The 26173-nt window shown below is 45.7% G+C and overlaps 1 protein-coding gene across 3 annotated transcripts in view; it reads left to right on the top strand.

Moving 5' to 3' along the window:
• Positions 1–26153, top strand: part of LOC137326742 (autophagy-related protein 2 homolog B-like) — a 128215-nt gene extending 102062 nt beyond the window's left edge. For all 3 annotated transcript variants that reach the window (XM_067992114.1, XM_067992115.1, XM_067992113.1), the window contains exons 34-42: positions 2655–2756; positions 5463–5547; positions 6854–7052; positions 10511–10580; positions 11782–11864; positions 12420–12541; positions 12704–12858; positions 20841–20990; positions 23405–26153. In XM_067992114.1, coding sequence (XP_067848215.1) covers positions 2655–2756; positions 5463–5547; positions 6854–7052; positions 10511–10580; positions 11782–11864; positions 12420–12541; positions 12704–12858; positions 20841–20990; positions 23405–23635 — 1197 coding nt within the window. In that variant the 3' untranslated portion in view covers positions 23636–26153. The remainder of the gene's footprint in view (positions 1–2654; positions 2757–5462; positions 5548–6853; positions 7053–10510; positions 10581–11781; positions 11865–12419; positions 12542–12703; positions 12859–20840; positions 20991–23404) is intronic.
• Positions 26154–26173: the final 20 nt, after the last annotated feature.

Raw genomic sequence — 26173 nt, 5'->3', positions numbered from 1 at the left:
CCTCAACTCCATTTACCTGCCTTTGCTCCGTATCCCTTAATACCCTTACCCAACAAAAATCTATCAACCTCAGTCTTGAAAATTTCATTTGACCCCCAGCATCCTCAGCCTTTTGGGGAGCGAGTTCCAGATTTCCACTACTCTTTTTATGTGAAAACATGCTTCCTGATTTCATTCGTAAATGTCCTTGCTCTAATTTTAAACAATTTTACAACACCAAGTTATAGTCCAGCAATTTTATTTTAAATTCACAAGCTTTCGGAGATTTTCTCCTTCCTCAGGCAAATGTTTCAAGATCTCCTTGAAGCCTACGCATTTATACATATTGAACAATAATACATGGTGTTTACAGACTGCCCCTGCAACTGCCCGTTGCCAAGGCAATCACCGTGTTCAGACAGAGAGGTGTTACCTGCAGAACCTCCGAATACACATTCAACAAAAAAACAAACAGGGAAAAAAAACAGAGAAAAAAAAACACAGAGAGAGGCAGAAACATCCGGAAGGCAGAGAGAGCCAGCAAATGACCCATTATATTAAAAACAGATAACATTTGTTCGCTGGTGGGGTAACGTGTAGCGTGGCATGAACCCAAGATCCCGGTTGAGGCCGTCCTCATGGGTGCGGAACTTGGCTATCAATTTCTGCTCGACGATTTTGCGTTGTCGTGTGTCTCGAAGGCCGCCTTGGAGTACGCTTACCCGAAGGTCGGTGGATGAATGTCCATGACTGCTGAAGTGTTCCCCGACTGGGAGGGAACCCTCCTGTTTGGCGATTGTTGCGCGGTGTCCGTTCATCCGTTGTCGCAGCGTCTGCATGGTCTCGCCAATGTACCATGCTCTGGGGCATCCTTTCCTGCAACGTATGAGGTAGGCAACGTTGGCTGAGTCACAGGAGTATGAACCATGCACCTGGTGGGTGGTGTCATCTCGTGTGATGGTGGTATCTGTGTCGATGATCTGGCATGTCTTGCAGAGGTTACCGTGGCAGGGTTGTGTGGCGTCGTGGACGCTGTTCTCTTGAAAGCTAGGTAGTTTGCTGCGAACGATGGTCTGTTTGAGGTTGGGTGGCTGTTTAAAGGCGAGTAGTGGAGGTGTGGGGATGGCCATAGCGAGGTGTTTGTCCTCATTGATGACATGTTGAAGGCTGCGGAGAACATGGCGTAGTTTCTCCGCTCCGGGGAAGTACTGGACGACAAAGGGTACTCTGTTGGTTGCGTCCCGTGTTAGTCTCCTGAGGAGGTCTATGCGATTTTTTGCTGTGGCCCGTCGGAACTGTCGATCGATGAGTCGAGCGTCATATCCCGTTCTTACTAGGGCGTCTTTCAGCGTCTGTAGGTGTCCATCGCGTTCCTCCTCGTCTGAGCAGACCCTGTGTATTCGCAGGGCCTGTCCATAGGGGATGGCCTCTTTGACGTGGTTAGGGTGGAAGCTGGAAAAGTGGAGCATCGTGAGGTTGTCCGTGGGCTTGCGGTAGAGTGAGGTGCTGAGGTGCCCGTCTTTGATGGAGATTCGTGTGTCCAAGAAAGAAACTGATTCTGAGGAGTAGTCCATGGTGAGCTTGATGGTGGGATGGAACTTGTTGATGTTATCGTGTAGTCTCTTTAGTGATTCCTTGCCGTGGGTCCATAGAAAGAAAATGTCGTCGATGTATCTGGTGTATAGTGTTGGTTGGAGGTCTTGTGCAGTGAAGAAGTCCTGCTCGAACTTGTGCATGAAAATGTTGGCGTATTGGGGTGCGAATTTGGTCCCCATGGCTGTTCCGTGTGTTTGGGTAAAGAACTGGTTATCGAAGGTGAAGACATTGTGATCCAGGATGAAGCGGATGAGTTGTAGGATGGCTTCCGGAGATTGGCTGTTGTTGGTGTTGAGTATTGATGCTGTCGCAGCGATGCCGTCATCGTGGGGGATACTGGTGTATAGTGCCGAGACGTCCATCGTGGTGAGAAGTGTTCCTGGTTCAACTGGTCCGTGGGTGCTGAGTTTTTGTAGGAAGTCTGTAGTGTCACGACAGAAGCTGGGGGTTCCCTGTACGATGGGTTTCAGGATGCCCTCGATGTATCCAGAGAGGTTCTCACACAGGGTTCCGTTGCCTGATACGATGGGACGTCCGGGTGTGTTGGCTTTGTGTATCTTTGGGAGGCAGTAGAAGTCTCCCACGCGGGGATTACGTGGGATGAGAATGCGTAGGATGCTTTGAAGGTCTGGATCGAAGGTCTTGATCAGTTTGTTGAGCTGGTGGGTGTGTTCTTTGGTCGGATCTGCGGGTAACCGTCTGTAGTGTTCCTGGTTGTCCAGTTGTCGGTATGCTTCTTTGCAATAGTCTGTTCTGTTCTGTATGACTATGGCTCCTCCTTTGTCCGCTGGTTTGATGACGATGTTGCGGTTGGTCTTGAGAGCGTTGATGGCGTTGCGTTGTGCTCGGGTGACATTCTGGACTGTCTTTAAGGTTATGCCCTAATTTTAAGGTTATGCCCACTTGTTCTGATTCCTTCACAAGAGGAAATAATTTATTTCTATCGACCCTATCCAAAATCCCTATAAACGCCTCGATTAGAGCACCCCTCAATCTTCTAAAGTCAAAGGATTGCAAGTCAAGTTTATGCACACAGTATTCCCTTTTATTATATTAACCTCTCGCTGTCTCTTCTCTAGCTAACTATTAAGGCTTTACATGTGAGTCCGGATTCTACTCAGATGCCTCGTGAGTGCTGTCTACGTGTCACGCTTATGCCCCTTCGACTAAACATTGATCAGGTTGGTAAAACTGAGAGGGGGAGTGTTCAACTTTGGGAGGGGGAAACAACTGTCCAAACTCTAACCCGAACACCGCTCTTTCCAGTGTATGGTTTGTTGTGAGGTGAACCAGCTGTAACTTTATTTACTGTAACTTGGAGGAGAGTTTCCCTTGACCAGTATAAAGGAGTGGGTTCACCAACAGGACTTGACCTGAATAGTCAACTCTACACTCCAGTTGTGTACCTGGTAATGGGTAGGGAAGTATAGCAGGTCTGGTTCAAGTGCTTGGACACTGGTTCTAACAGGTTCCTTAACTTAAACTAGCAAGAAATATAAAAACTGACAGTAAAAGTTTCCACAAGTATATAAAAAGAAAGAGGGTAGCTAATGTAAATATTGGTCCCTAAGAGGATGAGACTGGGGAAATAAAAATGGAAATGGCAGAGGAATTGAACAGATATTTTGTATCTGTCTTCACTGTAGAAGACACTAATAACATACCAATAATAGTAGAAAATCAAGGGGCAAAGGGGTGGGAGGAACTAAAAACAATCACTATCACTAGAGAAAAAGTACTAGGTAAACTAATGGGTCTAAAGGCTGACAAGTCCCCTGGACCCAATGGCTTGCATCCGAAGGTCTTAAAGGAAGTGGCCACAGAGATAGTGGATGCATTGGTTGTAATCTTCCAGAATTCACTAAATTCTGGAAAGGTCCCAGCGGATTGGAAAACCGCAAATGTAACACTCCTATTCAAGAAGGGAGTGAGACAGAAAGCAGGTAACTATAGACCAGTTAGCCTAACATCTGTCATTGGGAAAATGCTAGAATCCATTATTAAGGAAGTAGTAGCAGGACATTTGGAGACTCATAATACCATCTAGGAGAGTCAACATAGTTTTATGAAGGGAAATCGTGTCTGACAAATTTATCAGAGTTCTTTGAGGAAGTAACGGGCAGGGTGGATAAAGGGGAACCAATGGATGCAGTATATTTGGATTTCCAAAAGGCATTCGATAAGGTGCCACATGAAAGGTTACTGCACAAGATAAGAGCTCATGGTGTTGGGGGTAATATACTGGCATGGATAGAGGATTGGCTAACTAACAGAAAACAAAGAGTCGGGATAAAAGGGTCATTTTCAAAATGGCAATCTGTAACTAGTGGGGTGCCGCAGGGATCAGTGCTGGGGCCTCAACTATTTACAATATATATCAATGACTTGGATGAAGGAAGAGAGTGTATTGTGGCCAAATTTTCTGATGATACAAAGATAGATGGAAAAGCAAGTTGCGAGGAAGACACAAAGTGTCTGCAAAGGGATATTGACAGGTTAAGCGAATGGGCAAAAATTTGGCAGATGGAATATAATGTGGGAAAATGTGAAGTTACCCACTTTGGGAGGAAAAATAAAAAAGCAAAATATTAATTGAATGGAGAAATACTACAAAATGCTGCGGTACAGAGAGATCTGGGTGTCCTCGTATATGAAACACAAAAAGTCAACATACAGGTGCAGCAGGTAATCCGGACGGCAAATGGAATATTGGCCTTTATTTCTAGGGGGATGGAGTATAAAAGCAGGGAAGTCATGCTACAACTGTACAGGGTGCTGGTGAGACCACACCTGGAGTACTGTGTACAGTTCTGGTGCCCTTATTTGAGGAAGGATATACTTGCATTGGAGGCAGTTCAGAGAAGGTTCACTAGGTTGATTCCGGGTATGGAAGGGTTGTCTTATGAGGAAAGATTGAACAGGTTGGGTCTATACTGATTGGAGTTTAGAAGAATGAGAGGAGATCTTATTGAAACATACAAGATTCTGAGGGGACTCGATAGGGTAGATGCTGAGAGGATGTTATCCCTCATGGGGGAATCTAAAACTAAGGGGCATAGTCTCAGAATAAGGGATTTAAGACTGAAATGAGGAGGAATTTCTTCTCCCAGAGGGTCGTGACTCTTTGGAATTCTTTACCCCAAAAAGCTGTGGAGGCTGAGTCATTGAATACATTCAAGGCTGAGTTAGACAAATTTTTGATCAGCAAGGGAGTCAAAGGATATGGGGAAAGGGCGGGAAAGTGGAGTTGAGGTAAAAATCAGATCAGCCATGATCTGATTAAATGGCGGAGAAGGCTCGAAGGGCCGAATGGCCTACTCCTGTTCTTATCTCTTATGGTCTTATGTACCCAGTAAAAGTCAGGGTCTCTAGAAACTGTACCCCAGGAAGGGTCAAGGTCTCTCGAAACTGTGCCCCAGTAAGGGTCAGGGTCTTTAGAAACTGTGCCCCAGTAAGGGTCAAGGTCTTTAGAAACTGTGCCCCAGTAAGGGTCAGGGTCTTTAGAAACTGTACCTCAGTAAGGGTCAGGGTCTTTAGAAACTGTGCCCCAGTAAGGGTCAGGGTCTTTAGAAACTGTGCCCCAGTAAGGGTCAGGGTCTTTTGAAACTGTACCCCAGTAAGGGTCAGCACCTCAGGAGAAGGGGATAGATAATTAGCAAAAAAGCACATTGACTTCAGTGAAGAGGTGACCTCATGATCCGCCGGCCTGTGACGTATGTGCCTGTGGGAGAAGGGAGGTTGGGCACCTGAAACTTGACTTTTCTCTTTCAAATACTCTGCATTTTGAGCAAATTCATGTTTTATTTTCATCTTGCTGATTTTTTTTATATATAAGCTTTCCCTGTAAAATTCCTGATCAATTTGTCTTCCCTTTTGTTCACATTCAGGATGCGCTGTTTTTCTTGAAGGATTTTTTCACCAGCCTGGCTGCGGAGGTAGAGCTGTTAATTCCTCCAGATCCTGCACAGGAGGGTGAGTGTCAACACTCGATGGTCAGATGCCGAGGAGAGGGGAGGGGAGGAGGAGAGAATGAAATAACTTGCATTTCTATAGCGCCCTTCACAACCTCAGAACATCTCAAATGCTTTACAGCAAGTGAGGTATTTTTGAAGTGTAGTCACTGTTGTAATGTAGGAAACACAGCAGCCAATTTGCGCAAGATCACACAAACACTTTTCCATCCCCAACTCATTGGATTCAACATTCTCGTCCTGGTCTACCTCCGCATCGTCCTCCAGCCCTACGTGCCAGCCCGTGGCCTCCACTCTCGCAACCCAGGCCTCCTTTGCAACCTCCACCCCATTTTATTCCACCTTCAGTGGCAAAGCCTTCAGCCGTCCTGGCCCCACTCTCTGGAACTGTCTCCCATAATCCTTCCCCCTCTCTCTACTCCTTAAAACCCATCTCTCTGACTATGTCTTCAGTCCCTCCATGAATTTTCCTCTTACTACTGCTCACTCTCCATTCTGGCCCCTGTGAAGCATCTTGGGACATTGTAGCTGCTTTATAAATGCAAGTTTCTTGTCCTAAATGCACCTACCAGTGGGGTGATGAGGCCTGGATTTATAATCCAGAGAACATCAGTTCAAATCCCATCCCAATTTGAATTCAGCTTAAAAAATCTGTGATCAGTAAAAGTGACCATGAAGCTGTCGGATTGTTGTAAAAACCCATCTGGTTCACTAATGTCCTTTAGAGAAGGAAACCTGCTGTCCTTACCCGGTCTGGGCCTATATGTGACTCCAGTCCCACACCACTATGGTTGACTCCTAACTGCCCTCTAAAGTGACCTAGCAGGTCAATCAGTAGGGATAAGCAATAAATGCCAGCCTTGCCTACAACACCCACATCCAGAGAATCAATTCCAGTGCGGTGCAGAGGCTCTGCCAGTGCGGTGCAGAGGCGCTCCAAGTGCAGTACAGAGCTGTACAGACCAGGGAAAGTGCCATGTTTGATCTGAGACAGCTGAACTCAGCCAGGATAGCGGTAAGGGCTCTCTTGTTGGCCTCTTGTGATGGGCGGGTGGGGAGAGGAAAAATAATCCAGCCGGGTTCCTGCACCTGATCACTATCCAGTGTCCCCCCGCTGGAAAGTGAAAAAGAGGAGGCAGAAAAGAAAAGAGTGGTGGGCACTATTGCTGTTTTATGTGATAACTGTGATTCACCTGAATAACACTTAAAAGTCAGGAAAATTGTTTGAGATTTGCTCATAACTCAAAAAAAAAGGAAAGCAATAAAATTGCCATTCCTGTGCTAACTGTGTATCCGTCCGCCCCCAGTGAGAAAGTCTCCCGGATTGGACGTCACTAGCAGCTTTTCCAAAAACGGAACTAGCCCTTCAGACCACGGTCCCATCATAACTCTCCCGGGTCAGAGCAAACTCAGGCCAGATCCCTTGACTGCTTCTACCAGGATGTCGGTCAGCGATCCGGGGAGTGCCTCAACGGTGTCGTTCGGAGACCGGCCAATCTTTTTCCGGTGAGCATTGCAACAGGGGAAGCACCAGGCCATCACCCGAGGCGGGGGTTGGGGGAGGGGGCCTTCCTCAGTATTATCCGTCATGCGGAGCCCTACATGGCCAGAAAAAGTGCAAATCAAACACTGGGGTTCATATCTAGAGGGATAGAATTGAAAAGCAGAGAAGTTATGTTAAACTTGTATAGAACCTTGGTTAGACCACACTTGGAGTCCTGTGAATAGTTCTTGTCTCCATATCGTAAAAAGGATATAGAGGCACTGGAGAGGGTGCAAAAAAGATTCACATGTATGAGACCAGAACTGAGAGGTTATGCCTATCAGGAAAGATTGAACAGGCTGGGGCTCTTTTCTCTAGAAAAAATAAGGCTGAGGGGTGACCTGATAGAGGTTTTAAGATTATGAAAGGGTTTGATAGGGTAGATGTAGAGAAAATGTTTCCACTTGTGGGGAGTCCAAAACTAGGGACCATAAATATAAGACAGTCACTAATAAATCCAATAAGGAATTCAGGAGAAACTTCTTTACCCAGAGAGTGGATAGAATGTGGAACTTGCTACCACATGGAGTGGTTGCGGCAAATAGCATAGATGCATTTAAGAGGAAGCTAAATAAGATAGGAATAGAGGGTTATGCTGATAGGGTGAGATGAAGTAGGGTGGGAGGAGGCTCATGTGGAGCATAAACACCGAATGGACTTGTTGGGCCGAATGGCCTGTTTCTGTGATGTAGACTCTTGTAATTGTAGTAATCATCAGTGAGTAGTGGGAGTTGCACCAAGGCAGGAGTAAGGAGGACTGACCCTGAATAAGGTAACGGCATCAAGGGATGATGGAGCTAAGGCGGGTAAATGGAGTTGAGCCATGATTTAATGAATTTCGGATCAGACTCAAGGGCCTGACTGACCTCCTCCAGTTCCTATGGATCCTGTACGTGGGTTTAAGTAACACAGTGGGCAGTCTACGGTTAGAGATTAAGACTGAGAAACTGTAAGGGGAACTATTTTACGCAAAAGAATCACTTGTGTTAGGTTTCATTTTATGTTCTGTAGTTAAATCTTATAATTAAAGACTTCAAAAGCAACTAACAGTACGATATCCATACAAGAGGCATGCTCGAAGGCCGGGCTGGCACATATACACATTTAGATTCGCTTTATCACTCTAAATTGGAGACTCAATATCATTGTTTTGGGAGCATGGCTCCTTTTTGTCACACTGACCCTAAAACACCAACACTTTTCTGTACAACTCGAGACCATAAGACGTCAGAATGGAGGTTGAGAGTGGGGGATAGATCATTGAATCCAGATGCCTTTGGATTAGTGCAGCTTAGAAACAGTATATTTGAAGTGAGATCATAACCATGAATTGGAAGATACAGAGGGGAGCCATCTGGAGGGTTGCAGTCACCCAACTGTAATGTGTGACTCTCCTGTGACAAAGCAGTCTCTGTAACCTTGGGAGTTGGTCATGTGTATGTTCAGGATCATTTCACCTTTAATAAATCTTCAAGTGTTTGACTGCGTGTTGAATTCATCCTTGGCCAATAGGCACAGGACATCAGCCTATATTATTACAAAACTCACATTCCTAACACTTCTTATGATCAGAATATTAAGCCTTCCTTTCCACACCCTCTCCCCCCACCTTCCTTCTAACCAGAGATGTGGAGCCTAAGGGTTGAAAAGGGCTCTGTAACTGTGGCCCCGGGACCAGATAGGGGAGATCTCCGATGAGAAGATTATACAGCAATTTATTCTGGGCTGAGGATTGCGGGTACCATGCATGCCACTGATGTTCACCATTTACACAAACAATCTGGGCTCGGGAATCGGAAGTACAATTTCTAAATTTGCAGACGACACCAAATTGGGGGATATAATTAATACCAAGGAGGACTGCAACAAAATATAGGAAGACATTAATAAACTTGCAGAACGGGTGTGTGAATGGCAAATGAATTTCAATATAGCTAAGTCTGAGGCATTACATTTTGGTAGGAAGAATAAGGGGGCCACATACTGCTTGAATAATGAGAGTGTAAATGAGGTAGAGGAGCAGAGGGATCTGGGGGTACAGATACACAAATCACTAAAAGTAGTGACGCAGGTTAATAAGGACATAAAAAAGCAAATCAAGCATTGGGGTTCATTTCTAGAGGGATAGAACTGAAAAGCAGAGAAGTTATGTTAAACTTGTATCGAACCTTGGTTAGACCACACTTGGAGTACTGTGAACAGTTCTGGTCTCCATATTATAAAAAGGATATAGAGGCACTGGAGAAAGTTCAAAAAAGATTTACTAGGATGATACCAGAACTGACAGGTTATACCTATCAGGAAAGATTGAGCAGGCTGGGGCTCTTTTCTCTAGAAAAGAGAAGACTGAGGGGTGACTGATAGAGGTCTTTAAGATTATGAAAGGGTTTGATAGGGTAGATGTAGAGAAGATGTTTCCACTTGTGGGGAGACCGGAACTAGGGGCCATAAATATAAGATAGTCACTAATAAATCCAATAGGGAATTCAGGAGAAACTTCTTTACCCAGAGAGTGGTTAGAATGTGGAACTCGCTCCCACAAGGAGTAGTTGAGGCGAATAGCATAGATGCATTTAAGGGGAAGAACATAAAAAATAGGAGCAGCAGTAGGCTATTCAGCCCCTCGAGCCTGATCCGCCATTCAATCAGATCATGGCTGATCTTCGACCTCAACTCCACTTTCCCACTAGATAAACACATGAGGGAGAAAGGAATAGAAGGACATGCTGATAAGGTAAGATGAAGTAGGGAGGGAGGAGGCCCGTGTGGAGCATAAACACCGGCACAGACCTATTGGGCCAAATGGCCTGTTTCTGTGCTGTACATTCTATGCAATTCTATGCATTATGTCTGTCGATGAAGCAGTCCTATAGAGGGCCATTTTTTAACCATTATATTAGATTTTGCGCATGTGTGTGTGGGAGAGAGAATCTGGGCCTGTTAACACACAGCTCACACTGGGCACGTGACATGACTGCATATCTAGAAGAAAGACTTGAATTTATATAAGCACCTTTCACCACCTCAGGACGTCCTAAAGAACTTTATAGCCAATGAAGTACTTTTGAAGTGTAGTCACTGTTGTAATGTAGGAAACTCGGCAGCCAATTTGTGCACAGCAAGATCCCACAAACAGCAATGTGATAATGACCAGGTAATTTGTTTTTAGTGATGTGGGTTGAGGGATAAATATTGGTCAGGACACCGGGGAGAACTCCCCTGCTCTTCTTCGAAATAGTGCCCTGGCATCTTTTGCATCCACCTGAGAGGACAGACAGGGCCCCGGTTTAACGTCTCGCCTGAAAGACGGAACCTCGGATAGTCTTCTGGCTCAGAGAGTGCTACCCCCTGAGCCACGGCTGACGATTTTCAAAGGGTCAAACCTATCAATTGACAAAGTGAATTCCGTTCTTCATTCCAGGGAATTTCGCTTCACGTCCGAGGTGCCGATCCGGCTGGACTACCACGGCAAACACATGTCCATGGATCAAGTAAGTTGTGAGAGATAATGGGGATAATGGCTGGTCATCGCTGTGTTTGAGGCAGAATTCAATCACTGAACAGAATTGGAACAAGAGCAGCTCAGTCTCATCCGCTGTACTTGAGATTATAATGTGTTTCTAATTTGTTTTATTTCAATAGGGAAGTGTATCCAGAATCAGAGGTATGGTGGTATTGCCCTGGTAGAAGCAGCCTCGGATTCCTGTCTTTCTCCCCAGTTACTGAATTCCCAGTCTCCACTGCTTCTCATTGAGGAAACGGCAAGCAGAGGCCAGTAGCCCCCTCTCCCCCACAGCCACTGTCCATCCCCTTTAAGCGTCGGCCTTGGATGGGGGCAAAAAAAAAAGACAAAATGTCCTGAAGTCGCCTATTAGAAAGTAAGAAAAATAGGAAGGAAATAACTTGCATTTCTAGAGCGTCTTTCACGATCTCAGGGCATCCCAAAGCTCTTTCCAGCCAATGAAGTACCTTTTGAAGTGTAGTCACTGTTGTAATGTAGGGAAATGTGGCAGCCAATTTGCGCACAGCAAGCTCCCACAAACAGCAATGCGACAACGACCAGATAATCTGTTTTAGTGACGTTGGTTGTGGGATAAATATTGGCCAGGACACTGGGAGAACTCCCCTGCTCTTCTTTGAAATAGTCCTTGGGATCTTTTACATCCACCTGAGGGTGCAGACGGGGCCTCGGTTTAACGTCTCATCCGAAAGACAGCACCTCTGATAGTGCAGCGCTCTCTCAGTAATGCACAGGGAACGTCAGCCTGGATTATGTGCTCAAGTCTCTGGAGTGGGGCTCGAACCCACGACCTTCTGACTCAGAGAGCAAGTGCTACCCACTGAGCCAAGAATGGAGGTGAGGTATTGCACATATTTGATGCCCTGGGAAAGAATGAGTTAGAGTAAGGACTTCAGAATGTAATTCAACCCTGAGCCCACCCGCAAGCTGAGTTCTAACTGAATCCTTCATTAATTCCCATGTTTGTTTAATTCTGCTAATCAGAGTCAGGGTGGGAGCAAACCTCTTGCACAGAATAACCTGATCGTCAATCTTGTGCAGAGAGGGGGTGAACAGCAGTCGCCATCACTGGAGTGAGCTTGTTCCTGGGCAAAGACCTTGTGAAACAAGATTTACACATGGTCAGATCACAAAGTCCTCAAAGCTCCTATCTCCCTATTTCTGTATTTCAGGGCACCTTGGCAGGGATCCTAATCGGACTGGCCCAGCTGAACTGCTCCGAGTTGAAGTTGAAGAGACTGTGTTACAGACATGGGTAAGAGTACCGTCAGTCCAAATAACGTCCCTCAGTTCTCATTCTGTTCTCGCTGTTCTGAATTAGTCTGGCAGTGTCTCGAACTGCCCCTTGGGAGGGATCAGGACAACCCTTCCAGCCGCCTCCTGGGGAAGGGTGGAGGGGAGTGTTGTGACTCCCAATGGGTGTCCTTCCAGATCCCTGCGAGCTGTCCCTCCGCCTGTCCTGACTGGTAGTAATCTGTAATCTATGCAGTATCTGAGCCGGTAATGGGTCGGGGGTGATGACCTCCCCCAATTGTTCTGAGGTTGAACATTGTGGCTTTGGAGGATAGGCACCATTCTGCTCCCGGGTACCTCTGACACCTGTCTTTGGCCTCCTGGTTCGGCCTATGAGTCCATGTGATTCCCGGCTCGGTCTTCCGATCGTGAATTATCGGAATTCCCCGATTCCCAGCTCGGTCCCCTTCCTGCCAAGTCTCGAGTTTGACATCGCCCCCTCCTCCCCCCACCCCTCCCCGACCACTGCAGTCAGCCAAACCGAGCTGCCACTAAATCTACGCAGTTTGGCCTGCAGGTTGCTGGGCGTGGACAAGCTCGTCTCCTATGCACTGAACGAATGGCTGACCGACATCAGGAAAAATCAGCTGCCCGGTATTCTCGGAGGAGTTGGACCCATGCACTCCTTGGTGCAGTTAGGTGAGTGTTCATAATTCTCTCTTGTAACACTCGCTGATCTCCCCTGGCATTGCACAGGGTGAGGCGGTGGAGGGGGTGTATATTTTAAAACACTGCAATAAATGGGAAATGGTTACAGTATATTGCCCTGGGTGAATGTTGACTTTTCCTTTCTTTGATTAGTTCAGGGACTGAAGGACCTGGTCTGGCTGCCGATAGAGCAGTACCGCAGGGACGGACGCATTGTGCGAGGCCTCCAACGAGGAGCAGCATCGTTTGGGACTTCCACCGCCATGGCAGCCCTGGAGCTGACCAATCGGCTGGTACAGACTATACAGGTAACGCGGATTGACTCCAGCGGGGGGGAGCCCGGGAACTGTAACATCGCAGGGCGCCGTTTGTCCTCTGTCTATCCTATTCTACCTGTTAAAGGACTGGTCAGGCTTAATTTTATTCGCTCTCAGAACCTGGGCATCGCTGGCAAGGCCGGCATTTATTGCCCATCCCTCGTTGCCCTGAGAAGGTGGTGATGATTCGCCTGAGAGTCTCGAAGGCTACTAGGCTAGGCTACGCAAGATAAGGGCGCAAGGGGTTGGGGGTAATATATTAGCGTGGATTGGTTAATGGACAGAAAACAGAGAGTAGGAATAAACGGGTCATTTTCAGGTTGGCAGGCTGTAACTAGTGGGGTACCACAAAGATCAGTGCTTGGGCCTCAGCTATTTACGATCCATGTTAATGACTTAGATGAAGTGTAATGTATCCAAGTTAGCTGACGATACAAAGCTAGGTGGGAAAGTAAGCTGTGAGGAGGACACAGAGTCTGCAAAGGAATATAGACAGGTTAAGTGGCAGATGGAGTATAATGTGGGGAAATGTGAGGTTATTCACTTTGGTAGGAAGAATAGAAAAACAGAATATTTTTTAAATGGTGAGAAACTATTAGATGTTGGTGTTCAGAAAGACTTGGGTGTCCTTGTACAAGAAACACAAAAAGTTAGCATGCAGGTACAGCAAGAAATTAGGAAGGCAAATGACATGTCGGCTATTATTGCAAGGGGGTTGGAGTACAAGAGTAAGGACGTCTTACTACAATTGTACAGGGCTTTGGTGAGACCTCACTGGGAGTACTGTGTACAGTTTTGGTCTCCTTATCTAAGGAAGGATATACTTGCCTCAGGGGCGGTGCAACAAAGGCTCACCAGATTGATTCCTGGGATGAGAGGGTTGTCCTATGAGGAGAGATTGAGTAGAATGAGCCTATACTCTCTGGAGTTTAGAAGAATGAGAGGTGATCTCATTGAAACATACAAGATTCTGAGGGGGCTTGACAGGGAGATGCTGAGAGACTGCTTCCCCTGGCTGGAGAGCCTAGATCTAAGGGTCATTGTCTCAGGATAAGGGGTCGGCCATTTAAGACTGAGATGAGGAGGAATTTCTTCACATGGAGGGTTGTGAATCTTTGAAATTCTCTACCCCACAGGGCAGTGGATGCTGAGTCGTTGAATATGTTCATGGCTAAGATCGATAGATTTTTGGACTCTAGGGGAATCAAGGGATATGGGGATCGGGTGGGAAAGTGGAGTTGAGGTCAAAGATCAGTCGTGATCTTATTAAATGGCGGAGCAGGCTCGAGGGGCCATATGGCCTACTCCTGCTCCTATTTCTGATGTTCTTATTTTCTTACTTCAGAGAGCAATTAAGAGTCAACCTGGCTGGTGTGAGACTGGAGTCACTTATAGGCCAGACCAGGTAAGGATGTTCCTTTCCTGAGGAACCAGTTGAGTTTTTAAGACAATCCAACAGCTTCATGGTCACAGTACTCCAGCTGTGGTTAGGCCACAGCTGGAGTACTGTGTGCAGTTCTGGTCGCCACACTACAGGAAGGATGTGATCGCTTTGGAGAGGGTGCAGAGGAGATTCACCAGGATGTTACCAGGGCTGGAGCGCTTCAGCTATGAAGAGAGACTGGGAAGATTGGGTTTGTTTTCCTTGGAGCAGAGGAGGCTGAGGGGGGACATGATTGAGGTGTACAAAATTATGAGGGGCACAGATAGGATGGATACTAAGGAGCTTTTTCCCTTCATTGAGGGTACTATAACAAGGGGACATAGATTCAAGGTAAAAGGCGGGAGGTTTAGAGGGGATTTGAGAAAGAACTTTTTCACCCAGAGGGTGGTTGGAGTCTGGAACTCACTGCCTGAAAGGGTTGTGGAGGCAGGAACCCTCACAACATTCAAGAAGCATTTGGATGAGCACTTGAAATGCCATAGCATACAAGGCTACGGACCAAATGCTGGAATATGGGATTAGAGTAGACAGGGCTGATGGCCGGCGCGGACACGATGGGCTGAAGGGCCTCTATCCGTGCTGTATAACTCTATGACTCTGTGACTCTATTTACTGATGACAGATTTTTATCTCCAGATTTTTTTTAAACAAAATTGAAATTCTCAAACTCCCACGGCGAGATTTGAACTTGCGTTCTCAGGATTATTAGTCCAACGCTCTGGATTACCAGTAAAGTACCATAACCGCTATACTACTGTACCCCTTTAAATAAGAGAAAGATCCCAGCTTCAATCCCAGGCCTGCGCTGTAACCGATAGCTATTGCATGTGAGCCCGCAATCCAATCACTCCTAGCCAAGCCAGTGCTCTGACAATCACACTAATGAGCAGAAATGTTTCCTCTCATGAACTCTTGCTGGGAGGATGGTTCTACAGCTGAAGCTGGCCTCCATTGCCCCACCCCTAAGTGGCCATTTTTCATGTATCATAGTAGCTACAGCACAGAGAGAAGCCATTCGGCCCATCGTACCTATGCCGGCTCTTTGAAAGAGCTATTCAATTAGTCCCACTCCCCTGCTCTTTCCCCATAGCCCTGTATTTTTTTTCCTTTTCAAGTATTTATCCAATTCCCTTTTGAAAGTTATTATTGAATCTGCTTCCACTGCCCTTTCAGGCAGCGCATTCCAGATCATAACAACTCGCTGTGTAAAGAAATGTTTCCTCATGTCGCCTCTGGTTCTTCTGCCGATTGCCTTAAATCTGTGTCCTCTGGTTACCGACTTTTCCGCCACTGGACACAGTTTCTCCTTATTTACTCTATCAAAACCCTTCATGATTTTGAACACCTCTATCAAATCTCTCATTAACCTTCTCTGCTCTAAGGAGAACAGCTTCTCCGTCTCTCCACATAACTGAAGTCCCTCATCCCTGGTACCATTCTAGTAAATCTCCTCTGCACTCTCTCTAAGGCCTTGACACCTTTCCTAAAGTGTGTTCCCAGAATTGAATACAGTATGAGCCGAGGCAGTGAGTACCACAAGACTATTTGACCGTGTGGGGGAGAGCCAAAGCTGACCTCGCCTAATGTCCATACCTGCACACTGATCAAGAGCAGGAGCCCTGGCCAAACTTATCCCTCCTGAAGCCAATTGTAGCACACCAACTTCAGAGATCTGCTAACTCACCGTGCACCAGGGATCAAACCTGGGACCATCTGCTTTGTACGACACAGCACCACGCCAGGCAGTGCATTGATCCACTGAGCCGGACGAGGGAATTCTGCTGGTCTGAGTAACCAACATGACTCCAGAGCACTAGTCACTCTCTGTAGTGTTAGCATTACACGTACCTGCCAACCTACAAAACTCAGAAAAGCTGACCAACAGTTTCAAAAAAATTGACAACTCATGAAACCCAACCCTGAATCATAGGAACATCGGAACAGGAGGAGGCTATTTAGCCTCTTGAGCCTGTTCTGCCATTCAATGAGATCATGGCTGATGTGTGACCTAATTCCATATACCTGCCTTAGCCCCATATCCCTTCATACCTTTGGTTAACAAAAATCTATCAATCTCATTTAAATTTAGCAATTGAGCTAGCATGAACTGCTGTTTGTGGAAGAGAGTTCCAAACTTCTACCACACTTTGTGTGTAGAAATGTTTTCTAATCTCACTCCTGAAAGTCCTGGCTCAAATTTTTAGGCCATGTCCCCGAGTCCGAGACTCCCCAACCAGCTGAAATAGTTTCTCTCTATCTACCCTATCAGTGTCCCTTAATATCTTGAAAACTTCAATCAAATCACTTCTTTATCTTCTAAATTCCAGGGAATACAACCCTAGTTTGTATAATTGCTCCTCGTAATTTAACCCTTAGAGTCCAGGTATTATTCTAGTAAATCTACACTGCACTCCCTCCAAGGCCAATATATCCTTCCTAAGGTGTGGTAGCCAGAACGGTACACAGTACTCCAGATGTGGTCTAACCAGGGCTTTGTATAGCTGTAGCATAACTTCTGTCCCCTTGTATTCTAGTCCTCAGGATATAAAGGCCAGAATTCCATTAGCCTTTTCGATTATTTTCTGTACCCTGTCCATGACATTTTAATGATCTATGTACACGGACCCCTAAGTCTCTTTGGATCTCCATTGTTTTGAGTTTTTCACCATTTAGAAAGTTCTCTGATCTATCCTTTTTAGCCATGATGTGGAGATGCCGGTGATGGACTGGGGTTGACAAATGTAAGGAATCTTACAACACCAGGTTATAGTCCAACAGTTTTATTTGAAAATCACAAGCTTTCGGAGGCTTTCTCCTTCATCAGGTGAAGTCTTTCTCCTTCGTCACACTTCACCTGACGAAGGAGAAAGCCTCCGAAAGCTTGTGATTTTCAAATAAAACTGTTGGACTATAACCTGGTGTTGTAAGATTCCTTACATTTATCCTTTTTAGATCCAAAGTGGATGACCTCACACTTGCCTACATTGAAATCCATTTGCCACAGTTTTGCCCATTCACTTAATCTATTAATATCCCTCTGTAATTTTATGCTTCCATCTAAACTGCTTACAATGCTGCCTATCTTTGTGTCATCGGCAAACTTGTTGAGGCCCCAACACAGATCCCTGTGGGACACCACTCATCACATCCTGCCAGTTTGAGTACCTGCCCATTATCCTTACTCTCTATCTCCTGCCGCTCAGCCAATTTCCCAACCAGGTCAATAATTTGCTCTCAATTCCATGAGCTTCAACTTTAGCTAACAGTCTCTTAACAGCTGTTGTGGTAATCGTTGGGCCCGCTGGCAATCTTTAGAACAGCTCTTTATGAAATTGAATTCCAGCAACTTCACAATTGAACTACACTAGCCAGTTTGTGTTGCACTGGTCTGTATGGCAGTTTGCAGGACAGATGGGCGGAGAGGAATAACTGGCTGCACAGAGATTGCAGATTGCAAAATCTTCTACCTCCTGATCTAATTTGTAGCTTTTGTCTTGGAAGTTTAAAATACAATGCCTTGCGTTAGTTAAGAAATATATCGCCGTTCCTTCATCGTCGCTGGGTCAAAATACTGGAACTCCCTTCCTAGCAGCACTGTGGGAGAACCGTCACCACACGGACTGCAGCGGTTCAAGAAGGCGGCTCACCACCACCTTCTCAAGGGCAATTAGGGATGGGCAATAAATGCCGGCCTCGCCAGCGACGCCCACATCCCATGAACGAATTTTTAAAAAATGTTCAGTGGTGTCTCTACAGGGGGATTTGTGCGCCTGAGATAGATCACTGGACAAAGATGAGATTTTGTGGAAGAGGAATTGTCCTACAGAGCATGTATACATAATGGAAGAAGCATTATCCCGTTTCTACCGGTAGGAGGGTCAGTAACCAGAGAACACAGATTTAAGATAATTGGCAAAAATCCAGAGCGGAGATGAGGAGAAATTTTTTGCACAGCAAAATGTTACGATCTGGAATGCGCTGCCTGAAAGGGCAGTGGAAGCAGATTCAGTAGTAACATTCAAAAGGGATTTGGATATTTACTTGAAAAGGAGAAATTTGCAAGGCTATGGGGATAGAGCAGAGGAGTGGGACTAATTGGATAGCTCTTTCAAAGAGCTGGCATAGACATGATGAACCGAATGGCCTCCTTCTGTGCTGTATGATTTTATTCTATGAGGGACTTTATCAAATACCTTCTGGAAGTCCATATAAACAACATCCACAGACATTCCCCTGTCCACTACTTTAGTCACCTCTTCAAAAAATTCAATCAGGTTCGTCAGACATGACCCACCCTTTACAAGTCCATGCTGGCTCTCCCTGATCAGCTGAAAATTTTCAAGGTGTTCAGTTACTCTATCCTTAATTATAGACTCTAGTAATTTTCCGACAACAGATGTTAAGCTAACTGGTCTATAATTCCCTGGTTTCCCTCTCTCACATTTCTTAAATAGCAGAGTGACGTGCAATGTTCCAATCTAAAGGAAGGGATACTGAATTGAGAGAACTTTGGAAGATTATAGTTAGGGCATCTGCAATGTTCTCATCTACTTCCTTTAAAACCCTGGGATGGAAACCATCTGGTCCTGGGGATTTGTCACTCTTTAGTCCCATTATTTTCTTCATTACTGTTAATTTGCTTACGTTAATTATGATGAGTCCCCACCCCTGATTCAAAATTAGTTTCCTAGGGGTGTCCAGCATGCTATCCTCCAATTATTTAACATGACCACCGTTTCCTTATTTTCATTTACAATATCACCATTGTTCTTGACCACCCTCTTTTTCCTAATATAATTTAAAAATTTTTATTTGTGTTGATTTGATATCCCTTGCAAATTTCTTTTCATAGCTTTTTTGTAGCTCTTACTATCTGTTTTGTCACCCTTTGCTGTTCTTTTATCTCTCCCAGTCGCCAGGATCTGTGCTGTTTTTTGCATTTTTGTTTGCCTTTTCTCTTAGTTTTATGTTGTCCCTTTCCTCTTTTGTCGTCCATGGCTGTTTTTTTTTGGCAAGTAGAGTTCTTGCTCCTTAGGGGTATAAACTGTTCTGTATCACGTTAAATCAAGGCTTAATGAACAAAGAGAGAGTTCCCAGTCCCCAGTATGCAGAGGTAGCAATCCTGGCCATTAGCTGAAGGGTTTTGATAGAGTAAATAGGAGAAACTGTTTCCAGTGGCAGAAGGGTCGGTAACCAGAGGACACAGATTTAAGGTAATTGGCAAAAGAACCAGAGGGGAGATGAGGACACTTTTTTTTAAACGCAGCGAGTTGTGATGATCTGGAATGCGCTGCCTGAAAGGGCGGTGGAAGCAGATTCAATAATAACTTTCAAAACGGAATTGGATAAATACTTGAAAAGTAAAAATTTGCATGGCTACATGGAAAGAGCAAGGGGGAGTGGGACTAATTGAATAGCTCTTACAAAGAGCCGGCACAGGCACTATGGGCCAAATGGCCTCCTTCATTGTTACTTCACTCTATGATTCTATGAGTGGAGCCTGACCCAATACATTAGAAACCAGCTTCTCCAAACTGCTTACAGACCACAAAAAATTTTCAGCACAGTGAGCTTGTTTCATTTTTAGGTATGACATCCATTTCCTGCAGTGTATACCTTGCCCTCCTACTGCTTCCTCAATCCATTACCTGCCAACGTTGACGTGGCCCTGAGTGTTTGAATAATTCCTCTATCCTTTTTAATAAATTCGAAAAACTAGAGACAGTAATATGTCTGTCAATTAACTACATTTATTATTGTTTCAAAACATTCATCTTAAGATTGCATCCAGAGCAGTACACACTGTTCTATGTATAGAAACTTAAGTCTGAAGAACTTCCTGGGAAAGCAATTCATGGTAGGCTTGACGGGAGCTAAAGTTCCTTAATGAGCTATGCTTCGTATCTGTCCTTTTCTACTGTTTTAAAAACAAGCTTCCATTGTCTAATTTTTCCTGAGGTTAACTTTGTCGGGTGTTTTATTACCCTTAGGTCATCGAACGTACAATGATAAAGGCCTTATGTCCTGGTTAATATCCTGGTCAATATCCTGCTACATTGTCTAAGGTTTCATTCTTCAGCAACATTTGCTTGCTATGTGTGCTCTTGCCGAGCTATAGCTTTTTGTCCTGAGGTGTCAATGTGATTAAAAGATAAGATCTGCCTGCGCACAGGTCAAACCAATTCGGATTTACTCATGTGGTTTAACCATAATTGCTGCATAAGCTGTTGTGTCTGTGTTCTGTATTAAAATAATGTTAAAAATCATATTTATATTCTTACATTGAGGACTGATGTCCTCGCCTGTAATGCATTGTGCGTTGTCTCTTCAGTGCAGAAGCGGCAATTCCTGTGCTTTAGGAGACGCTTAAAATGTGCAAAGAATCCACGAGCCTGTTAGGCACCGAGCGAGTAGCGGGAACGGAGGCCCTAAAACACTGGCTGTCCACACAAAACGCAGGCAGTTGGCAACAACGATTACACACAGACTGCAGACGCTTGAATGTGATTTATTTTTTTGTCTTTGGCAGGCAGCAGCTGAAACAGCCTATGACATGGTTTCCCCGGGTCCTACTACACATAGTTTGATGAGGACCAAACGCATCTCTCAACACCGATTGGCCCATCAGCCAGTGGACCTACGGGAAGGGGTGGCTAAAGCATATGACGTAGTGAAAGAGGTGAGGTCAGAGGGTTTGCCGGATCACGGCAGTGGTTTGTGATGCACCTATGAAACATCTGATGGTATCATCCAGAATTAATGTGTGGCACAACTAAATGCAGTTATATTAGGACAATCTTTATCCTTTTACTTTAATACAGGCACATGGACTCCCGAGACAGAGAGTCATCTGATCAACAATCTTTATTAATCAAATGAATATAAATCCAACATAAGCAGTATATATGAATAGGCATTTTTATACTCACAAGTAACAACCTCATCAGGGGTTCATGAACTAAATCCTCTGACCACTCACAGTAGTCTCTTCAACATGCTTTAGAGTCCCTATAGTTTCCCAATGTGCTTTATCTTTATGCAGTTGAGCACATCCGCAGTACAAGGTTAGCACGTAAGCACACCCGCAGTACAAGGTTAGCACGTAAGCACACCCGCAGTACAAGGTTAGCACGTAAGCACACCCGCAGTACAAGGTTAGCACGTAAGCACACCCGCAGTACAAGGTTAGCACGTAAGCACACCCGCAGTACAAGGTTAGCACGTAAGCACACCCGCAGTACAAGGTTAGCACGTAAGCACACCCGCAGTACAAGGTTAGCACGTAAGCACACCCGCAGTACAAGGTTAGCACGTAAGCACACCCGCAGTACAAGGTTAGCACATAAGTACACCCGCAGTACAAGGTTAGCACATAAGCACACCCGCAATCCAAGGTTAGCACATAAGTACGCCTAATGTATGTAAGATTAGTACGTAAATACACCCGTCGTACATTAGGTTAATACGCAAGTACGCCTGCAGTATGTAACAGTACGTAGACAACCTCCCCTTCTCGTGCATGCGCATTGCGTCTCAATCTGTTCATTGTACTTCAGACATGTCACACATTCGAGCGGTCACGCCAGCCTTAAGGGTCAGTGCTTCCTTGTTATCCCAGACATTTCTCACGCTCCAGCACTTGCTCGCCCCTGAATTACCACCATCTTTGCAGACTTGCTGGCACCTAGACCTCTCGCAACATTCCCAGCTTTCTGCTCACAGCACCCAAAGTCCCCCTGTTAACCCTATAATCACTACTATTACTACTCATCTGCCTTACTTACTATTCTTAACATTTCCCCATAATCCCAGGTCACGTGCCCAGGGAGTGTTCACCCCAGTCTACTACCGGTAACAGATAGCTGAGTGATTTAGAACATGAGCATGTTTAGGAACAGGAAAAGGCCATTAGGCTTAATAACCCTCTCCCTTTGTAATGGATCAACCCCACCTACCCTGCCCACCTTCTCCCCATATCCCTCAATCCCACCTACCCACCTTCTCACCCTATCCCTCAATCCCACCTACCCACCTTCTCCCCATAACCCTCAATCCCACCTACCCACCTTCTCACCCTATCCCTCAATCCCACCTACCCACCTTCTCCCCATATCCCTCAATCCCACCAACCCACCTTCTCACCCTATCCCTCAATCCCACCTACCCACCTTCTCACCCTATCCCTCAATCCCACCTACCCACCTTCTCACCCTATCCCTCAATCCCACCTACCCACCTTCTCACCCTATCCCTCAATCCCACCTACCCACCTTCTCACCCTATCCCTCAATCCCACCTACCCACCTTCTCACCCTATCCCTCAATCCCACCTACCCACCTTCTCACCCTATCCCTCAATCCCACCTACCCACCTTCTCACCCTATCCCTCAATCCCACCTACCCACCTTCTCACCCTATCCCTCAATCCCACCTACCCACCTTCTCACCCTATCCCTCAATCCCACCTACCCACCTTCTCACCCTATCCCTCAACCCCACCGACCCACCATATCCCTCAATCCCACCTACTCACCATATCCCTCAATCCCACCTACCCACCTTCTCACCATATCCTTCAATCCCACCTTCTCACCATATCCCTCAACCCCATCTACCCACCTTCTCACCCTATCCCTCAATCCCACCTACCCACCTTCTCCCCATATCCCCCAATCCCACCTACTCACCTTCTCCCCATATCCCTCAATCCTATCTACCCACCTTCTCACCATAACCCTCAATCCCACCTACCCACCTTCTCACCATATCCCTCAACCCCATCTACCCACCTTCTCACCATAACCCTCAATCCCACCTACCCACCTTCTCACCCTATCCCTCAACCCCATCTACCCACCTTCTCACCATATCCCCCAATCCCACCTACCCACCTTCTCACCATATCCCTCAACCCCACCTACCCACCATCTCACCCTATCCCTCAACCCCACCTACTCACCGTATCCTTTGACCCCCAGGAGGTTGCTGGGTAGGATGAGGCAAGGCCATGGATGATTTTAACATGAACAAGAGATGTCGCTTCCACTGGTGTGACCTTTAAGTGATTTGTTCTTCTTTGTTTTTGCGTGCAGGGTTTCACGGACACAGCGCACATGATCTACGAAACTGCGACGCGCGAGCATGAGCAGCGGGGCATGACGGGGGCGGTGGGAGGCGTGCTGCGGCAAATCCCACCGACAGTGGTGAAGCCACTGATCGTGGCGACGGAGGCCACTTCTAACGTCCTCGGCGGGATGCGGAACCAGATCCAACCGGACGCCAGGCAGGAAGAGTCCCAGAAGTGGCGACTCGGGAACGAGTAACTTTGCTTGTGCTGGAACAATCTCTGGAACTTGAACCTCCCGGGAAGTGGGGGGGGGGAAACCCCGTCAGTGAAGCCTTGCGATCCCGGAGCTGGAAACTAGTCGGGAGTCACTGCACATTACACTTTCCTGCCTGTAGATTTTGGTCTCACTTAGTTCTGTGAAATTAAAAACAAAAAGTGTCATTAAGGTGAGCTGTAGCTTTTAAATAATTTGACTGACCTGGTGGCTGTGTAGGATATTCCCTGGTTTATTATCGAGAGGGCATGGAAATATTATTAAAAAGGAGTGAGTGAAGCGACTGCAGTCTGCCTAAATGAGTGTCAGTCGGGGTTTACTGCCCCTCTCCACGTGGGTGAAGCTGTGGGATCGATACCTTTCTCGGTTAGATAAGCCACGGATTGTAAACCCACGATAACCAAGCTAGAAGAGGCATCTTGTGGCTTTTTTTTTCTTACGTTGATTCAGAAGCAAGGATCCTAATTACTCTTCCCTCTCCCATCCTATCGCAGATGCTCTTGACTTCCAAGTGCTCAACCTGCCACCTGCTGCAACAAACTGCAACTTCCCTTGGTACCCTAGCCTGTTGTTCAAGCCCTTAACCGCTCCTACAGAACAGGCTTGCTGTTGCTATGCACTGTCCAGCTATTGGGCAACCACCTATAGGTTCTGGTGTATAAATTGCCTAGACCTTTGCTGCAAAAGGTTTAGATTAAATCGAAGATATGTTATAAATTCCCCTGTTATTTTTTTCTTCTCTTAATGAATCATACTTCAGGGTCAGTAATAGCATGTTCCTGGCATCAAGTATCCCAGTAGTGCAGTGGCTAGGCACCTTCAGTGCATTGAAAATTATGTAACACAAGTCACATGGATATATACAGATTGAGCAGTAGCAGTATTGATAGAAGCCTGGGAGCAAGTCACCTGAAAACCCTCTGAGGAAGGGAATGGTTTGGTGAGATCTACGGTGAGCTTTAAACCAAAAAATGTAAAAGTCATATGTTTACTTTGGGGGTGGGAGGAAATGAGGAGAGCATATGGCTGTCCTGTACCAGATGATGCCAAAACATTCCAGTTCTCTTGGTGAAATGCTGCATTACCAAGTCTGTCACCAGTTGCCCTCAATAAACTGTATAACCATTAGCAACCCCGCCCCCCCACCCCCCGCTGTAAAGGCAGAAAACGGCTACTGCATCATTTCAATTTACCACACAGGTCCCAAGGCTTCACACACATCTGCCCTGCACTGCCAAAATATATCTAGTTACATGTTGTAATCTGCATCCAGTATTTCGGGAATTGGTCTCCTTCAGTATTTCAATTTTTATATCCTTTCCTCCCTCAAAAAAAATTAAAGCAAAATTCTCGGAATATAAACAGCTGAAAGGGAAGTAAGCAGAGGGGGAGCTGACTTTCTTATAAGAACTGATGTAAAGGTGACAGCGTTTTAGGTCCTTGACATTCTATAACCTCCTGATTTAGATTTCTTTTTGTTTCAGTGTAAAACCATAATGCATTAGTAACCCATTGATGTCAGCAAGCTCATCACGTCCTGTCCAATGCCTCGCCTGTCCGCACTTGTATGTAACCCACTGAATGTAGCAGATAGCTTCACAGCTTGGTTACTAATGGGCTCCCACCAGGAGGGTCAGGTCAAGCCCTTCAGATGGACGTCCTTAGCGTTTTGTGGGGAGCTGGGGGGAGAGAGGGAAATTATCTTATTTTATTATCCCCCGATTGTTTTTTTTTGGTACTATTGATTTCCTTCTGCAGCATCGGGTTGGGAAGGAAGAGTACTTACAGTGGCAGTAGCTGGCAGAGCTGGGGGCACGTTGGGAGATCACACACTATGTTATTCTCTTTTCCCCCACCAGAAGGGCCCTGACTGGATTATTATTATCCCCAGTGCACTCAGTCCCGCTCTCTCTCTCTCTCCCTCTGTGACTGCTCCCGTGAACAGGGCAGTTACTCGGAAAAGTATCCTTACTTAAAAGTGCAGCGACTCAGCAGCAACTGTGATCTGAATTTTTTATTTTAAAAGTTGCTGATCAGAAGCAGAATATGGGGAGGGCAGGGTCAGAACCTCAGATTTTGCAGTTTCTCCTCAACCCCTAGTACAGAGAATTTTTTTTTTAAATCTGGAGAGTGAGAATTAGAAACCCAACCAAAATATGTACCATTCTTGCTTTTCGAAACTTGCTCTTAAAAACAAAGTTCCTTAAAATGTCACTTGTGGTCTGTGGATGCTGTTGCAATACTGAGTTGGATTGTTACCTTCTTTTTGTTGCTTTGTATAAATTTTAAATTTCTTTTGTACAGCAGATTATAAAACCTAGTTTTTTTTTGTGGGTTTATTTTGAATTTTCCGTTGATGTAACAACTGTACATATTTCTGAATAATATTGTTGCTGTGGATGTATCACAGTGATAGTTATGAAGGAATGTACCATAGACAATGTACTTGAGAAAGGGAAAAAAATAAATAATACACAGTCTTGTGTGTATGTGAACATCATCTTGCTTTGCTGCATGTTG

This window comes from Heptranchias perlo, chromosome 10 (assembly GCF_035084215.1).
Source record: "Heptranchias perlo isolate sHepPer1 chromosome 10, sHepPer1.hap1, whole genome shotgun sequence".
Taxonomy (NCBI): domain Eukaryota; kingdom Metazoa; phylum Chordata; class Chondrichthyes; order Hexanchiformes; family Hexanchidae; genus Heptranchias; species Heptranchias perlo.
This window is presented reverse-complemented; position numbering and strand designations above follow the sequence as displayed.